This window comes from Corylus avellana, chromosome 3, assembly GCF_965113065.1.
Source record: "Corylus avellana chromosome 3, dhCorAvel1.hap1.2, whole genome shotgun sequence".
Classification (NCBI taxonomy): Eukaryota; Viridiplantae; Streptophyta; class Magnoliopsida; order Fagales; family Betulaceae; genus Corylus; species Corylus avellana.
In genome coordinates, this window is record NC_142492.1 from 36,629,603 (window position 1) to 36,646,962 (window position 17,360).

General features: G+C 37.4%; 2 protein-coding genes across 3 annotated transcripts; both read left to right on the plus strand.

The window, feature by feature from the left end:
- Positions 1-834: 834 nt before the first annotated feature.
- Positions 835-8,964, plus strand: LOC132173722 (coiled-coil domain-containing protein SCD2). Its single transcript, XM_059585305.2, has 17 exons — positions 835-1,316; positions 1,731-1,900; positions 2,745-2,820; positions 2,994-3,035; positions 3,138-3,200; positions 3,857-3,906; positions 3,985-4,012; positions 4,903-4,977; positions 5,129-5,239; positions 5,318-5,378; positions 5,833-5,949; positions 6,059-6,177; positions 6,487-6,556; positions 7,111-7,152; positions 7,450-7,490; positions 7,943-8,069; positions 8,566-8,964. The coding sequence occupies exons 1-17, from the start codon at positions 948-950 to the stop codon at positions 8,700-8,702; spliced, it is 1,698 nt and encodes a 565-aa protein (XP_059441288.1). The 5' UTR covers positions 835-947; the 3' UTR covers positions 8,703-8,964.
- Positions 8,965-10,763: 1,799 nt separating this feature from the next.
- Positions 10,764-17,347, plus strand: LOC132174733 (dual specificity protein phosphatase family protein). 2 transcript variants are annotated; one of them, XM_059586388.2, is made up of 11 exons: positions 10,764-11,110; positions 11,364-11,444; positions 11,524-11,666; positions 12,171-12,375; positions 12,825-13,001; positions 13,140-13,300; positions 14,025-15,111; positions 15,752-15,898; positions 16,020-16,247; positions 16,568-16,725; positions 16,826-17,347. In XM_059586388.2, exons 1-11 carry the CDS (start codon positions 11,072-11,074, stop codon positions 17,190-17,192), a joined length of 2,793 nt encoding a protein of 930 aa, XP_059442371.1. In that variant the 5' UTR covers positions 10,764-11,071; the 3' UTR covers positions 17,193-17,347. The 2 variants fall into 2 exon arrangements, with proteins under 2 accessions (XP_059442371.1, XP_059442372.1); XM_059586389.2 differs by lacking the exons at positions 10,764-11,110; positions 11,364-11,444 and having other exon boundaries at positions 11,572-11,589.
- The last annotated feature ends 13 nt before the right edge of the window (positions 17,348-17,360 follow it).

Consider the following 17,360-nt stretch of genomic DNA (forward strand, 5'->3'; position numbering starts at 1 on the left):
TTTTTCATCCAACTGTGTGAAGAAATTTTGTGAGCGAGAGAGATAAATTTTGTGTGAAGAAATTTTGTGTTTGAGAGAGAGACCTAGCAGATGTGAAGAGGTGTTCAGAATAAATAAAAGATATTGGGTAAAAAGATGTGAAATAAAGAAACAATAAACAAAATAAAAATAAACAATATTTTATTCATCTAGTGTGCTACAGTGAATAACTCCAGATATTCTAGTTAATGACAAACTACTCTGTTGAAGTTAAAAAAAAAGAGCAATAATAGATAAATATATATAATATTGGTCTTTTACCTAAGCTGTTGGAGATGCTCACAGCTAATAAAGTTTTTTTTTTTGGTGACTATTTTGGAAGAGTGGAAAAAAAAAAATAGTTTACTAAAAAGGTGATCTTCTCAATTTCATTTGAATTAAATAATATCTATTTAATTATATTAGTAGTATTTTTATCTTCTTAAAAAGTAAAAAATAAAACTACCCCTTTGATATAACTAACGGAATAATATTCCGTTCAATGAAGTAGACGATTCTGTTCCGTATCATACACAAGTTTAACCGTTTGGATCGATTAGGGTCAAATATTCAAAGTTGACTACCCGTAGCCACCAGGCTGCCCCGCCACCAAATATTTCGGACCCACACCTACTTATTTAACACGTCATCACATGTTTCAGATACAGCGATGACTGCCTGGTGGGCCCCAATCCATCTGTCACTCATTTTCGTCCGCCCGCGAGACGCGCGTTAGGATCGACCCAAACAAAACGTTACCGTTTCTTGACCCCGCCTCCAAATCACAAAAAGCCTCTCTCTCTCCCTCTCTCTCTCTCTCTCTCCTTCCGATTTTCCTTCGGCTTTATCGAGAAAATCTAGCTCCGATAAAAATCTTGGCCTCACTCAACAACTACTACACACATACATATATACATACACTTATATTTATGGATCGGAGGAGGCCTGCGAGTCCGGTGTACGCGAGGCAGTGGAGCGGGGGTTCGAGCAGCACGGGCTCATCATCGCCGGCGATGTCTCCTGCGCACCCGAACTCGCGGCTGGGGCCCACTGGCTTCTCCACTGTCAAGCGCACCCAAAACGCCGCCGCTAAGGTCGCGGCGCAGCGCCTGGCTAAGGTCATGGCGTCGCAGACCACCACTGCTGACGACGACGAGGAAGACGATCTCGAGTTCAGATTCGGAGCCGGGCCTCCACCTGTACCCTCATCTCACTCCAGCGCCAACAGTAACAGTAATATTGCTACTTCTTTTCCTGCGATTTCGGTAGCTCGGCCTAATCGATCTCCGTCACCTGCGGTAACTTCAAGAATCTATGGTTCCTATAATGTGTTTTTGAGCCCAATATTGACTAAATTGTTTTGAATTTGGATTTGAATGATTTTAATTCTGAAGAAATTAAGTTTTCCATACAATTTTAGTCTTTAAATTTGTTTTGCTTGTGCTTTTATTTTAAATATTTTTGTTTTTGGAGATCCGAATAGTATCAACTTGATGTTTTTCAATGTTAATTGTACTAAAAATATCAAGCATGATCATAATTCTGTGGAATATGATTGAAATTCGAGACTCTCTTTGTGATGGAGATTAGGTATTTGTTCTTTGATTTTCGAGTTGCACTTATGAACTCCGGCTTTGGTGGTGTTGTGGTTGAGTTTATATGGTAATAGTTGGTGCATAGGAGGCTAATTGGGTTTCTGGTATTTTAATTAGTTAGGTCGGAACATAATAGAGCATGTTCCTTCGGTTCGTTCGACATCGACCGGAAGACCATCAATGTCAGTTCGTTCTACGAACTTGGTGCCACCCAGCAGATCCTCACTTAGAACTCCGATGACTATACCTCCGATCGATACTCCTACTAGTAGGAACAGAGAGAAAAGGTTTGCTTTAAATCTCCCTTGATTCTGTTTGAACTTTGTGCACAGGCTGGGTATTTATATTTGTCATCAACGGGGTAAAATCTCTGTTGAAAGTAATTTAGTGGAGATAGATAATGCATGGGAAACTTGGTTACTTGTGTCATCGCTCTAGTTCTCATTAATAATGATGTATTTAGTATTCTTTGACTTACCCTTCTCTCAATATGTCTTATACATGTTGATGGGTCAAACATCACTGATTAGTTTGTGCTAAGGAGAATCTTGTTTCCACTTGGTCCACTTAATGGTTGAAAGGTTTACCATCTATTGTTACCATTCCCTTCTCTCCTAGTTTCAGTAGAATTACATACTTTGTTCTGCCTTTGCCTGTTGGAATCTTATTCTTTTGGCTTTTATCTAGTCATAATTATGTGTCAATCCTCTGGGGTGCAATTAAAATTCAGCAGGTGTTGTTTTCCCCTGCACTAATACTTTCTGATCCTCAACTCTGGTGCCCATTACATGAGTCAACTTTGTACAGAATCTTCCCTTGTCCCCAAAAATTTGTATAAATGATCAGTTCCTTATTGTGATACAAATCACCATCTACCAACTTTCACTGCACTCCTTTTGTTATTCTGGCTACCTACCACTGGTAGTTTGGGATCAACGTTTTCTATGCATGAATTACATACGTGGCTGTGGCCATGCTTATTTTACGTATGGAGGTGTTTACATATGTAGTAGGTGCATTCATTTGCTGTCTGATAAGAAGTTGACGGACTTTATTTTCTAGGGTCTTTTGGTGGACAATTGATGTCATGCATTCTGTTGTTTGGATGTTATTACTGGTCTTATAATGCAGGTTTATGCCAGAGATTGGACAACTCAACTTAAAAGATAAAGGAGATCAGCGTGAAGCTTCTGCAATTCGTGATGAAGTATGCCATTCACATCATAAATTACTGTCTTGATAACAGTCACAGATAGCATTTGAAATATATTAAAGGAAACCTTATATGGTTTATGCCAACTTTAAACTCAGTATTTTGTGGAATTTGAAATGTAATTCTCGAAGCAATAGTTTCAAAGCTAACATGCAATGAAATTGCAGCTTGATATGCTACAAGAAGAAAATGAGGATATAATCAACAAGGTATGCAGTCTAAACTCAAAAAAGAAAAGAAAAAAAAAAGGTTGATTTTTATGCATATGTCGTATGTGACATATTACATTGATGCCTGAGAATGTTGTACAGCTTAGACTTGCAGAAGAAAGACGTGAGCAAGCAGAGGCCAGAGCTAGGGAGCTTGAGAAACAGGTCAATTGTTTTAGTCAGTAATTGTTATTATTGTCATTTTAATCAGTTTACCTCTATTGTAAGTTTGGTTTCACATATGTGGTATAGATTTAATTGTCATTCTAATAGAAGATTTAATTCCATTGAATCTCTGTTAGTTGATGGTCCAACTTCCACCAACCAGGTAGAGATTAGTGAGCATACTGTAAAATTTTTTATTATAAATTGTACACCAAGCAATTTAGTTGGCAACCGAAGTTGGACAGCCTCCCTTTTGACTCTATTGGCAAGGTGGAGGCCAATTGGTTGGAAAGAGTGTTTGAGGAATGGTGAGGTTTTGGAGGTTGTGAAAGCTATGAATAGTGACAAAGCCTGGAACTTGTATGTCCTGGAAAAATACTTTCTTTTTTTCTTTTTGTATGTCCTGGAACTTGATATGCATTGCCCTACCTATAAGGAAAGTGTCAACTTCTTGCACGTTAAGTATATAATAGTGTATTCAAGTAGCCATTTGCTGGGCACTTGGGCTGGTTGCTATGAGTAAGTTGTCAGTCAGTTTATTTTGTTACCAATGTTAGTTCTTGTTCACGATGTTTAACAAATTAGCACTGAATTAATCTCTCGAAAGAGTGTTGGTGCTGATTTATCTCTGTTCATGTTGAATTCTACTTTTACAGGTTGCTACTCTTGGAGAGGGTGTGTCCCTTGAAGTCAAATTGTTGAAAAAGTAAATTTGGTTTGATCTGCTTTGCCATTTCATAGTTTAATATTCTTGGTATATAATTCTATGCATGATTATCTGCAGGAAGGAAGAAATTTTGCGTCAAAGAGAGGTATGTGTGGAGAATGGATGTGGCATAAATATGATATTGGCATTGGTTGAGCATTTGATTTTCTTTGATCAATAAACTTGAGACTAAACTTGATTAAACTTGCCAGTGGCCATTGGACCAATGGCATCTTCTCCCCCAAAAATAAGAGGTGCTGGGTGAAGTTATGGGTTTAATGTGTTGGAGTGTGTGAGTTGTTTAGTACCTATTCTCCGCGGCCCCCCCCCCCCCCCCCCCCAAAAAAAGAACAAGTCTCTAGGGGTGTTCAAGCGGTTATAACCAGCGGTTATGGCTATAACCGTTAACCGCAACCGCCTTGGGCGGTTATCGATTTTTAATAACCGCAACTGCCTAGCGGTTAGCGGTTATTTTATAACCGGCAGTTAGCAATTATTCAATTCAATAACCAGCGGTTTTATAGCCGCTTTTTTATATGGCCTTTTAGGCTTTTTAAGTGTTTTGGGCCTTTAATTGGCCTATTTTTTAGGCTTATTTTAAGGGTTTTAAGGCCAAAATGTTCCAAAAAAGATGAAAAAAAACATGCTGTTTTTTGGGCCAACCAATGTTTTTGAATAAGACTTGGCCCAAAACATCACATACCATATTATATATTTTATAATTCACATTCATAGTCATGTTTAACACCAAAATGAAATTGTTTTGGATGTTATATTATATAACCGCTTTGCCCTACACCCTAAAACCGCTAACCGCAACCGCCCTAGGCAGCTAGCGGTTGGCGGGTCGGTTAACCACCCGGTTTGAACACCCCTACAAGTCACATATGAATTTTTAAATGATTTACAAGGGCTGTATTGACATTGTGTCATAATTTGGGATACGAGGAGCTTTTTGTGGCTGTTCTTAGACTGCAGAATGCTTTTTTGTCACAGGCTGCTCTAAAGGCTGCAAAACAAACCAAGGATGGGAGGGATGATGAGATTGCAGTTCTTCGTACAGAAGTTGAGGTAATTTTTGCCAATAAGCATGCTCAGATGTTCTCCCGTTAAAATATGTATTTTCCTAGTCTTTTTTTTTTCTTTTTTCCTTTTTTCTTTTTAATTTTTATTTCATGATTTTAACTAATAGTTTCATGCCTTGCAATTTTGTTTTGATTAGAACTTAAAAGATGATGCTGCAACAGCTCTGGAACACATTCGAGAAGCAGAATCTGAAGCAAAGGCTCTTCGGACAATGACACAGCGAATGATTTTGACTCAGGAAGAGATGGTTTGTCTTTTGATAATCAAGTGAGATTTATGACCATCTGTCCAGACTCCTAACTCTATTACTGTATCTGTATTTTAGGAGGAGGTGGTTCTTAAGAGGTGTTGGCTTGCTCGCTACTGGGGTTTAGCTGTACAGCATGGTAATCAACTTGTTACTCCCATCTTCTCGTGATTGAAAGAGGAAATGAGTTGCACACCTTACTTCAATGTGTCCTTGCTTGATGAGCAAACTGGGATGCATGAGCTTGGTTGTAAAATTTATTCTATGTGGATATGGTTTATTGAAGTTGCAAGCATGTTATCATCTAAGGCAAACAATTATGGATGCGCTTGTTACTTATCAAAAAAAAAAAAAAGGATGCTCTTGTTATTATAAGAAAAGTCTTGCATGGTTATTATTCTATAGTCAGATTCCTTCTTTTGTTTGTTTTTTTTTTTTGGTACAATTCTTTTGTTTTTTTGTTTCTCTTATCTGATATCTTGACGGATCTTTACTTGATAATTCATTTTTAAAGTATAGTAGTTTTAAGATACTCATTATTTTGGTTGTTTTCTCTGAGTTTCTTTTTCGGCGCTTGCTCTCTTGTTTTGTAGGCATATGTGCAGATATAGCAGCGTCAAAGCATGAACATTGGTCGTCTTTAGCCCCTCTACCATTTGAAGTTGTCATTTCTGCTGGACAAAAGGCCAAGGAGGAATCATTGCATAGAGGCTAGTTTTCAGCAATTGATAACATAAATTTTATTTTCTGTCAATTTCCAGTATTGGCTTTTTATAGCTCCCATCAAGTTAGTCTTTTACATTGTCTGAATTGGAGCAGGTGGCAATGATCCAGACAGGAGCAAGCCTGTCAGGGATATTAGTGATCTCACAGGAGAAGGAAATATAGAGAGTATGCTTTCAGTTGAAATGGGCTTGAGGGAACTGGCATCTCTAAAGGTTTTTTTTTTTTTTTTTAATTACTATTATTGTTTGTTAAACTGTGTTCATTTTTCTATTATTTGCTATTTTCCATGTAATTTTCCCTTAGATGTGTTCTGTAAAGATAAGGTACATGTGTGCCTTAAGGGTTGTTCCTTATCTAACATGGATTTTGAGACTCTTTCATTTTTACTTGTCATCAAACGTTTGACATAGATTTTTTTTTTTTAAAAAAAATTCAATCTATTCTTTTTGCTTTAAAAGAAAGAAAATAAAATGGAAGGCCTAAATACTTACAATACATTTCTGTATCACTGCTGTTTCAAGGTTGAGGATGCAGTTGTGCTAGCCTTGGCCCAACACAGGCGTCCGAATTTGGTTCGGCAGTCCGCTTTAGGTATGGTCTTTTATTGTTTCATTTCATTCAGATATTTGTTGGCCTCAATGATGAATTCGATTGCATGGCCTTCTTGAACTGATCTATCCGTTGGTGTGTTATCTCTTGATTTCAATGCTTCCTTAATTTCGATTTGAATTTTTTATTTTTTTTGTCATTTGACATACATAGGTTTAATTTTAGGTCCCTGAGTGGGTGTTTCTCTTATATACTCCATGTATACTTTGGTTGTACCCCTTTGCAAGATTGATTTACTGATAAAAAATTAAACTAAAAAAAAAAAAATAGGTCCACATTATATAATATATGACACTAGAGTACCGGGCTCTTCCAACTTGATTAACAGTGTTTTGGTTTCATATTATTCATGGCTTTTGCATTCACATACAATTTTATGATCTAGATGCCATGTTTGTGGTGAAAAATAATTTTTAATTAGACGCAAGTCTGTCATAGTGGCTACTCTGAGAGAACTAGCATGCCATAAAAGATGACAGGGATAATAACATTGACATGATTCAGTGCTTATTTATCTTGTTATTTTTTTATTTCAGATTCCAAATCACCTGGTGATCCTAAGTTTATGGAGGCGTATGGTAAGAGATGTTCTGATCTGTCATTACAATTACTTTGTTACGCAATCATATAAGAGAATATTTGGAATGGTACTGGCAGGTCATCTCCATTTCATGATATCTTGACCTGCCACAGATGATTTATTATTCTTCTCGTTTTTTTTTTGGGGGGGGGGGGGGGGGGGGGGGGTGCTGACAACAAATTTCTTTCTCTCACATGTGCACATATTTTGACTTATATGTTGAGCAGTGCAATTGGTTGAACAGTTGATTGAAAGCGATGATGTTACAACTAATATTTGCTTTCCTCTCCTGCAGAATTAAGTGAAGAGGAGGCAGAAGATGTTCTTTTCAAAGCGGTCAGCTGCCTTTATTTCTTTTCTTATGATGTCATTTGGTGTTCATCTTCACTATCACATTCCTTATCAAATAGTTGGGGGGCGGGGAGGGTGGTCGGAGGAAAAGAGAGTTGTTGACGAAGAATCACTGAATGTGATAGAACATTATGTTCAGAAAATTTTTGGGTCCTTTGGTGGAAATATTAATCTTGATTTATTTGTTATATCAAGGCATCATTGACTAGCTGAAAACTTGGTTAGTATGTTGTAGAACTTGTGAGTTGTAAACAGAGCTATTCACCTGCAATGTCTTGAAATGATTTAGTTCTCGAAGTGAAGGCTCCGAAGTGAGCAGTGTTTCGAGACATGTTATGTATTTTGGTTGTTGATTTGTAAAATACTTCTATTTTGAAGAAAGAACAATTTATGTAAGTGTGCATTATATTTTCATAACTTTTAAATAATGTGTGCAGGCTTGGCTGACTTACTTTTGGAGAAGAGCTAAGGTACATGGTGTCGAAGAGGATATAGCAGAAGAGCGGCTTCAGTTATGGATCAGCCGTAGTGGGCAATCACCCACTTCACATGATGCTGTGGATGGTAAGCTTCATCAACATCATCACCCTCATGTATCATTAATTCTTTGCTACCATGTTATATTACTTTGAACAGAGTAACAACCCTAAATTTCACGTGTAGATCCCTATAACTTTGTGACATAGACATGCTGTGTTCGATGCTTCATTCTTATGTATGATATAAGTGTGAACGGAGTTGTTAACTAATATTTTGCATTTGGATTCAACAGCAAAAATATAAGACATACTTCATTGTCGCATTTTTCTTCGGACTACTTCAGATTATACTATGAACGAATGCATCCTCTTAACCTGTGTCAAAAATTTACATGTGAATTGAGAATAGGAGAATAGTTGCAATGTTTAGTTCCTTTTGAAGTTAGCTTGTGTATATTCATAAGCTAGACATAATTTGTCAGCTGATAGACGAACTCTGCTTGTGTATATATGCATAAGCTAGACATAATTTGTCAGCTGATAGACGAACTCTAATCACCTCAATGTGTGGTTTATGGCAGTGGAACGAGGTTTATTGGAGCTGAGAAAGCTTGGGATAGAACAGCAACTTTGGGAAGCATCCCGGAAGGAAATCGATCAGCCTCCTTCTTCTGAAGCTGCTAATCACAATCCCAATGCAGATTCGGATACCTCATGAAGGATTGCACCTTAGATATATTGATTTTGTCAAAATTTTCTGTATTTTTTTATTTTTATTATTATTATTATTATTATTATTATTTTCCACATGTGGTTTTCATCCAGTTTGCTGTTATAGTTGGTCATTCAAGATAACTAGAGACAATGCGTTACCGCCCAACAAGAAGAAAAAGAGAGACAATATATGTGTTACAAGATGTAGCTGTGGGATTGTACTTCATTGATCAAGAAAAGATAAAACAAAAACAAAAATAAAACTATGGGTCTCGGTCTCTGTCTCTGCAACAAACATGATACGATTGGATGTTGATCGAGTGTGCTCTGAATCCAGCTGTCTTGTTTGCACACAGAAATACTCCTTGCCATGTTGTCCCGTAAACATTCTCTATATATATATATATATATATATATATATATATATATATATATATATATATCTGGAATTTTTCTGGCTAAGCACCTATAAATGACTTAAAATATGTCTCTTTTAAACGCTAACTATTTCTGAGAACTGGTAGGCGAGACCAGTTTGGGGAATATTAACACAATTGGTAGTTTGGATGGAAATTGATATTGGGGTGATAATTTTGAGGAGGGCATGTGTACTATTTTTATTTTTTTGTACCGAGTAAAACTATACATCTATTTGTGTTTCTCAAAATAGGCCGGTGTATATTATTGATATCATATTTTTCAAAGGTAGACCCTGTCATAATACACTGCTAAAAAACAATTCTCACCTCTACATCACATTAAAACATTTTTCAAACTAAAAATACTGACCACTACCCATACATTAACAAATATAACCCTCTACCCCCACCCCAGTGAGATTCTCCCCCTCCTTGTGAGCAATGTGTCTTTTTTCGTATTTCTGCAACTTGGAAGCTAGATTTATCGTGCATATGTTCCCTTTTTGCCCACGCGCCACTCCTTTGTTTTCACCGACCTTTGCTCCACCTGATGTTGTTCCTCTCCATTGCATGTGCACCACACATGGCGCCATGGCAAGCATGGATTGTACATGCGGCCACCCCTTTTTTGGTTCTTGTAGTAGTTTCTTGGCTTCTTTGCTCTCTCTTCTCTGGATCTCTATAATTGATAATCCCCTTTTACTTATATGGTGACCTCTAAATCCAATTGCAGATTCAGATGCGGTATCCATTAAGCCCTTCCTTGCTAGTCAATGGTGACGCTCTTTTTCAATAGCTTCATTTTATTCATTCAACGTGCTTCCCTCCCTGTTGTAGTTTTCAAGTTCACTTGTCGATGTAGTAGGCATTGCTTTTGGCAACCAACCTTTCCTCTAGTCTAGCCTAAAAAAATGTCGATTCAGGTGGCCCATTCTTGGCTAGTGTGCCAATAATCTAATGGGTTGAACCATTCATTTGGTTAATTTTTATTACTTTTTTTAGATTTTTATTACATTGTAATGGTTGTCCTGGGTCTTTGTTAGGCGGATATGAGTTTTCTTTCAAATTAGGTTGGAGAAAATTCCTTAAATCTATTCTATAAAAATGACATGTCACTTTTCACATGAGAAACACGTGTTTTTCTCACATGTTTTTTGAAATTTTTTTTTTTCCAACTTTATCATTGCAATTAAAAAAAACATGTGTTTTTCACATGAAAATTGACATATATTATTTTTATAGAAAGTTTGAAAATTTTCCTCCAGTCCAATTTAAATAAAAACTCTATCCTAAGTTAGGCTGTCCCAACCTTATTTTTTGATTTATTTTCTTTGTACCTAATCTCCTCTTATGTCCCCTTATATTTGCTTAGGGAAAATAATAAATAACAACTCTTTTTCTTTTTCATTTTTTGTTTATTATGAGAAAAAGCTTGATTGTATTCTCCTCAACATCTCTTTTACAAATCTACCTACCATTTATTGTATGGAGATATAAAAGAGAATGCAACAATGCCAACAAGGATTTCTCTTTTTTTTATTAAATAAAAAAGTCCTATATTTCCTTATGTCGGTAGGCTGTAGTGTATAATATAAGTTTAGGCTTTTTTATTAGTATTATTATTGTTATTAAAGATAAGAAAGAAAGAAAGCAAAAAAAAAGAGCACTCCGTGGTCGACATGATTGCTCCAACTCCGGCGAGGCCATCTTTCTTTTGCAGAGGCAGTGACCTCCATTGCACTGCCTCGCAGTGTTCTACGTATAAACTCACTGTGTTCTATTACTTTTAGGCACGACTACGTGGTAGTCCTCCCTGAAAAAGCGCCACAACCCTTAACCCTCTCTCTCTCTCTCTCTCTCTCTCTCTCTAAAAAGCAACTACTGCTTTCTGTTCCTCATCTAAAGTTTGACTACCCCAACCCAAAAACAAAAAGAAAATAACAATCTGACAATTATGGCAAAAGAGCAAAAGCTGGAATCTCCCCCTCTCCAGGTAATAATGCTATACAAAAGGAAAAAAAAAACCCCACCAAAATGATAATCTTGATGCAAAAGCATGTGGAAGCCAACTTTTTACAAACACTTGAGGAACACTAAAAGGATAATCAATCTTGGTTCATATTCGAAATTGCATCACATCTATTGTGTATAACTGTGTGTGGATCTATGAGTTTTTCATTGCCTCTAGACATATACTGAGGCTTTTGGATTTGGGTTTTGATTGCTTATATATGCGGGAATTGCAGGACAAAGAGGAAGACAAGGAAGAGCTGGACCTGGGACCCGACGAGCCTGACCCTCCATTGCCCTTAACAGTCACTTCCCGGGTCTGTCACTGATTAAATTGTAAAAGGATCTCTTTTTTTCTTTTAAGATTGCTAAAGAGAAGAATGTGATGAAATGCAGGTATTGTATATGTTGGGAGACATAACGGCGGGGCCGGCATTTAGGTTCAGCCAATGGCTAGATTTGGTTCGTAAACGTAGCGCCAGATATCGCACCTCTGGCTTCCCCCGCCTCAACTCTATGCCTTCTCCTTCTTCTTCTAGGTTCCTCTGCATTTTCATTTTCTCCTGCTGCTTTTTTGAAGCTATTTTCTTTCCATTGCATAAGTATTGGGATTTTTGGGAAATGTCACTGACATAAAATAAGAAGATAAGATTTTGATTTGTGGCAAAGGAAGCATTCAATTTTCAAGAGGCTAATAATGTTCATAGCAAATGTGGGATTTTCAGGACCAAAAATTGGAATATTTTTTCTTTCCTTGATCTGTAGCATTATATTTGGTTCTCTTTTTGCCATTTCATATCACTTACAGTTATAGCGAGTACCCACTACGACTATTGAGATTACTCAACTAACAAAGGGAGTTATTTGAGACTACTTAACAAATTAGTAATGAACTAGCAATTTTCTCATATTAACTAGTTCTGTCTGTTTCTGTTCTTTGAGATGTGATTTATAACTTCTTTCTTCTTCTCCTTCTTTTTTTGTTGTTGCTTACTTGACATTGTAATTGTTACTTAGTAGTAGTCATCGTGATTGCAATTCAGTGCAGGGGAAGTTATTGACGATTCAAAGAGTTCTCTGCCTCCTGAGCAGATTACGGAGACCAGCTTGTGGGAGAGGCTTGGTAAAGCTGCTATGTTGGATATCGAGTCCAGTTCTTTCTCTTGGGAAAAACTTTCTTCGCTTCACCACACCGAACATGGTAGTAGCAACGAGCATTCTGAGGATGAAATGAACAAAGCCCTTGAGGTATGTGCATCTGCTTCACTAGAGTATATTGGATCAATATGCTATTTGAATTTATGTCGGCTAGTCAAAATTTGAAGAACAAGCATCTGATGAAACGTAATCTTTCTTTGTTTATATGGAGTTTTCTCTTCTACTTTTTTGTTAGTGAAATCCTTGATTTCCTGCCCTGGGAAGTCGATGTGGATTGAATTACCGAAACATCCTAACTATTAATAAAAGCTAGTAAAAGGGTACTGTCAATTAATTCAATCTTGCCACCTCATCCTACTCCAACTATATGCCAATCTTTTCTAGCTAGAAGTAAGTTATAACATTTCTATTGTACGAGTTTTCAATATCTAATATGAATCTATTTCTTTTTCAGTGTTAAAAATTCGAGGAAAAATGATGTATATAATTGTTTATTTCTTATCTGCTACCTCAACTTCTCTTTTGTTTTCTGCATGTAGGTCACTGTGAATTCTGGAGGAGTTGTCTTCTTTGCCCTGTTCAACCAGCCAGGGAACGATGATGCTTCTTCAAAGGAAGCAGCGGCTGTTATAAAGATATCATCATCAAGGATGGCCACACAATCTGAACGCCTTGGCTACGAACTTGCAAAGTGGTTAGGTGTCCGAACCCCACAGGTTATGCCTTCTCACTATTGTATTTATGAGACATTTACTCTCTTAAGCAATCATGCTATCCTTGCCTGAAGTGATTCCATCGGAAATTTCTTTTTGTAGACTTCTTTTTTGAAAATATATTTTATTGGTACAATGCAGGGCAGAGTCATTCATAATTCTAGCCCGGAGTGGCTCCAGATAAGGGAAGCTGCAGAGAAAGCAAAAGATGCAGCAAGTTTAGAAGGAGACGAAGTTGGTGAAATGACTTGTTCAGAACTTTTGGAAGCACTTGAACTTAGCCGATGCCTCTTTTTTATGAGGTGCAGTTGGAACTTGGATTAATTGTGAACGAGTTATAGCGTGGTAGCATGAAATATCCATGCTTCTTTAGGAGGCTAAGGCAAATAACTTGCACCTATTTAAGCAATTGTTGATCTAATTAGAGTCTTTTTTAAGGGTAGGTTTGTTTTGACTCATTTGAGAGTCTCCAACCTATCTACCACGAACAGGTTAGGTGCTAAAGTTATGTGCAGAGCTGTCTTAGTGCACTTTGTCATCAAGGTGGTTTTTCTTCTTGATTTTCATCCGAGCTTGAACTAAGAAGAGCACTTTCATGGTGTATTGTAAAATCAGGCAGTCTTCCCAAATAGGGTTAATTGGTTCATGAATCAGCTCTCTACATGCGCACAACATAATTAAAAGTTCGATCCCTAGACAAGTGTTTTTGCTTGCTGGCTTGACATATGCTGCCAACCTTTACCCTATATTTCCCAGATTCAGTTCTCTCCTCCCCTTCCATAAATCATATTGACAACATGGATTTTTGACCCTTGAACCTGCCATTATAGCTGTGTTGGCACTAGAAAATCATTGATAAAACAGAGTAATCCTACACTTGGAGAAACACCCATATACTATACCGATACTGGTGTCCATGTGACAGTTGATTGCAATTCAAGGAGGAATTTCTTTTTCTAGAAGTTGACATTTTTTTTTAAAGAAAAAGATATGGTGTCATTAAGACTGAATGCTTGGTTTTTGCAGTTACGTGCATGGATCTCCGTTACTAGAGAGCTCAAGTCCATTTGAGTCACGGGAATATGCTGAAAAAACAGCAGCAGCCCTTGGTAGGGTGTTGATGTTGGACCTTGTCATTAGAAATGAAGATAGGCTCCCTTGCCGTCAGCTCAGATGGCGTGGAAATTCTGCAAATTTTCTGTTGGCTGACAAAATGGCCTCTGCAAATATAGATGCACTGGCCGAAGCATTTGATTCTGCAATCAAGCGATATAGACCAAGGGCGATTAAAGCTCTTAAAAAGGAGAGAAGGGGGACTTCTGTTGATAGCAGATTGAGCCCTCATGATCCAGGATTGGTTTCACAGGCCTCTGATCTTTCTGATATCATGGAATCACCAAAATCTAGTGAGATTAGCCTAAGAAGTCAGATGTCAAACGAATCAGTTTTTTCTGATTTTCACATTGTGGCTATAGACTCTGGTGTCCCTCGTCGACCTCCTGCTGGAAAACGTGCAAATGATCATGCCAATTATCCTAAATTGGTTGAGTTACTACTTAATAGCTCTCAGTACTCCTCAAATCTACTACATGAAATAACAGGAGGGAAATTGGGATCTCCTTTAGAGGACACCAATGCATCATCAGATATATTGACAAATGAAATGCATGCCGTTGTTCATGAATTCCGTAATGGATTCCGAGCTGCTATTAGGGATCTGCAGGGATTTCATATATTTTTACTAACACTTCATCAAAGACTGGACAGCTTATTACGAGCATTTTTGAACATTATGAATAAAATGTCATTAGGGGAGTCTGATAAAGAGGAGTTAGTGGTTCCTGAGTCACCTTCACAGGCTGCTGGAGCTGTTCATTGGCCATCACCACCATGTAAGGAACGATTTGTGAATGATAACCATCCAGATTTCAGTGATCCAGAATTGCAGAGATGTGCTCCAAGGTCGTCAGCTTCAGGAATTAGAGAAAGCTTAGACTCCTGTTCTTCCATTTCACGAGAAAATTGGCATGGAAAGTTTTACAAAGGAAGTGGGGAGCCTGTTCGTAGCCTGCGTTTGACCACAAAGCTGCGTGACTTCCATAGATTTGCCAAGGTTGGTAACTAATTGAAGCAAACTGAATTTTGCTTGATACTTGCTTGATATAGATTTAGTTGAAATTAATTTGTTCGTGACATGAAGCTGATATCAGGGTTTAATATTTTTTGGGAAGTTTTATCCTTTGATTTTATGTATCCCTGTGAATGAATCTCAAGTAGGCAATCAATGGATGCTTCTCAATTTGCTTCTGAGGCTACATATAGTGCAGGAAAATTGGATCCAAAAAGGTACAAAACTAGATGGTACTGATGGTGCTGCAGTGGCTTTAGTGCGATGTGTTTCAATGTTGATCTGTGGCGTATATGCTAGTGTTATGTTTGTTAACATGATTAAGTTGCACAAAATATCAGACATGACTTGTGGAAACAACGTAGTATTGAACATTGCTACTCCTAGTTGTATATTTATTTCAGAGTTACTTTATTCTCATGTTACTGTATTAGATATTTGTAGTTCCTTTGAATGTAAATAGAAATTTTTGTGTGTCTATGTGCTGATTGACAAATAAACAAATAGATACTACAAAGAGGAAATAATATTGTGTATTATGTGTGTGTGATATATTAGAGCTTTGGTTCTGTTTTCAGAATTATTTTGATCTACATTCTTTGATTTTGGCTATAACTATGCTCAGATTGATGCTGAGTCAAATAAAGAATTGGAACAGTGGAATGAAATGCTAAGAAATGATGCTGTTAGGCTCTGCCAGGAGAACAATTTCAACACAGGGTTTTTTGAGGGTAGTGATAATAATTGTGTTGTTGATGCTTACGAATTGAAGGTAATATTGCATTCAACTTTATTTCTATGCAGAAGTAAAATTATTTATTACTTTTGTTGATGTTTGGGAGTGCATTCTACAAAGAGAACAATTTTCCCTATTTCTCTAATTTAACTTTCAGGTCAGACTAGAACATATTCTGGAGAGAATTGCATTGATATCTGAGGCTGCAAATACAGAGAGGCCATCTTCAATTACAAGTAGCCTATTCATTGGTGGGTCCTTGGCTGCAAGATCTGCATTCACACTCCAGCATTTAGGAATTACTCATATATTGTGTTTGTGCTCAAGTGAAATTGGACAGTCAGATTCTCAGTATCCTGAACTATTTAAATACAAAAATTTTTCTGTAAGGGCCCTTTCCATTCTTCTCTATACCAATTTTTGGTCCATTTTTCTGTAGAGAATGTTACTGGCTCATTTTGCGTCCAGCTAGATGCTCTCTCTCCCACTAAATTAAAAAAAAAAAAAAGGGGGGGAAAAAATATTTTCTTGTTGACCTTCGTGTTCAAGATCTAACGCTTGCTGATATAATATATTTAAGAAGCTTCAGTTTTGTGTGTCAGTAACATCAGAGGCTAATTCAGGTCTCTGTTGATTATAGAGCTCGATTTCCAGATGATGTATTGAAACTGATTTTTACTGATTGACTACCATCCATATAAACAGATTCTTGACAGTGAAGATACAAATATTGGCAGTATCTTTGAAGAAGCTTCTGATTTTATTGATCAAGTTGAACAAATAGGCGGGAGAGTTCTAGTGCATTGCTTTGAAGGGAAAAGTAGAAGTGCCACGTTGGTGATAGCTTACTTGATGCTTAGGAAGTAGGTGAAAATTACTTGCTGCATGTTCTGTGTTTGAAATGAAATACGATTGTCTAGTGTATTGATCCGTTGTTGAAAACTCTTCTTTTCTGTGATGCAGGAACTTAACTCTGTTAGAAGCATGGAATGCCCTCAAACGAGTTCACCGCCGAGCGCAGCCGAATGACGGGTTTGCCAAGATCCTATTAGATCTGGATCGGAATCTACATGGGAAGGTTTCCATGGAGTGGCAACAACGAAAGCCAATGATGAAGGTTTGCCCCATTTGTGGGAAGAACGCCGGTCTGAGCAGCAGCTCACTTAAGCTTCATTTGCAGAAATCACACAAGAAGCTGTCATCAGGGAGCGTGGACAGTGCCATGACCATGGAAATACAAAAGGCTTTGACGGCGCTCAAAATTAGCCGAGGGGGAAGTGTCAGCCCTACACAGAGGCAGTCTCATTCAATAATGGATGAATCGGATTAGCAAGCCTTTATATCAGCGGGCGAAACTGTAAAGATTAGGATATGCTTGTTTGTGTCTTTGTTTTCTGTCTTACTGTTTTTTGTACTCAAGACAAATACATTAACAAACATCTCAAAGCATTCTTCAAAACAGCTGGAAATATTGAGAAGGTTATAGTGCTCGTCATGC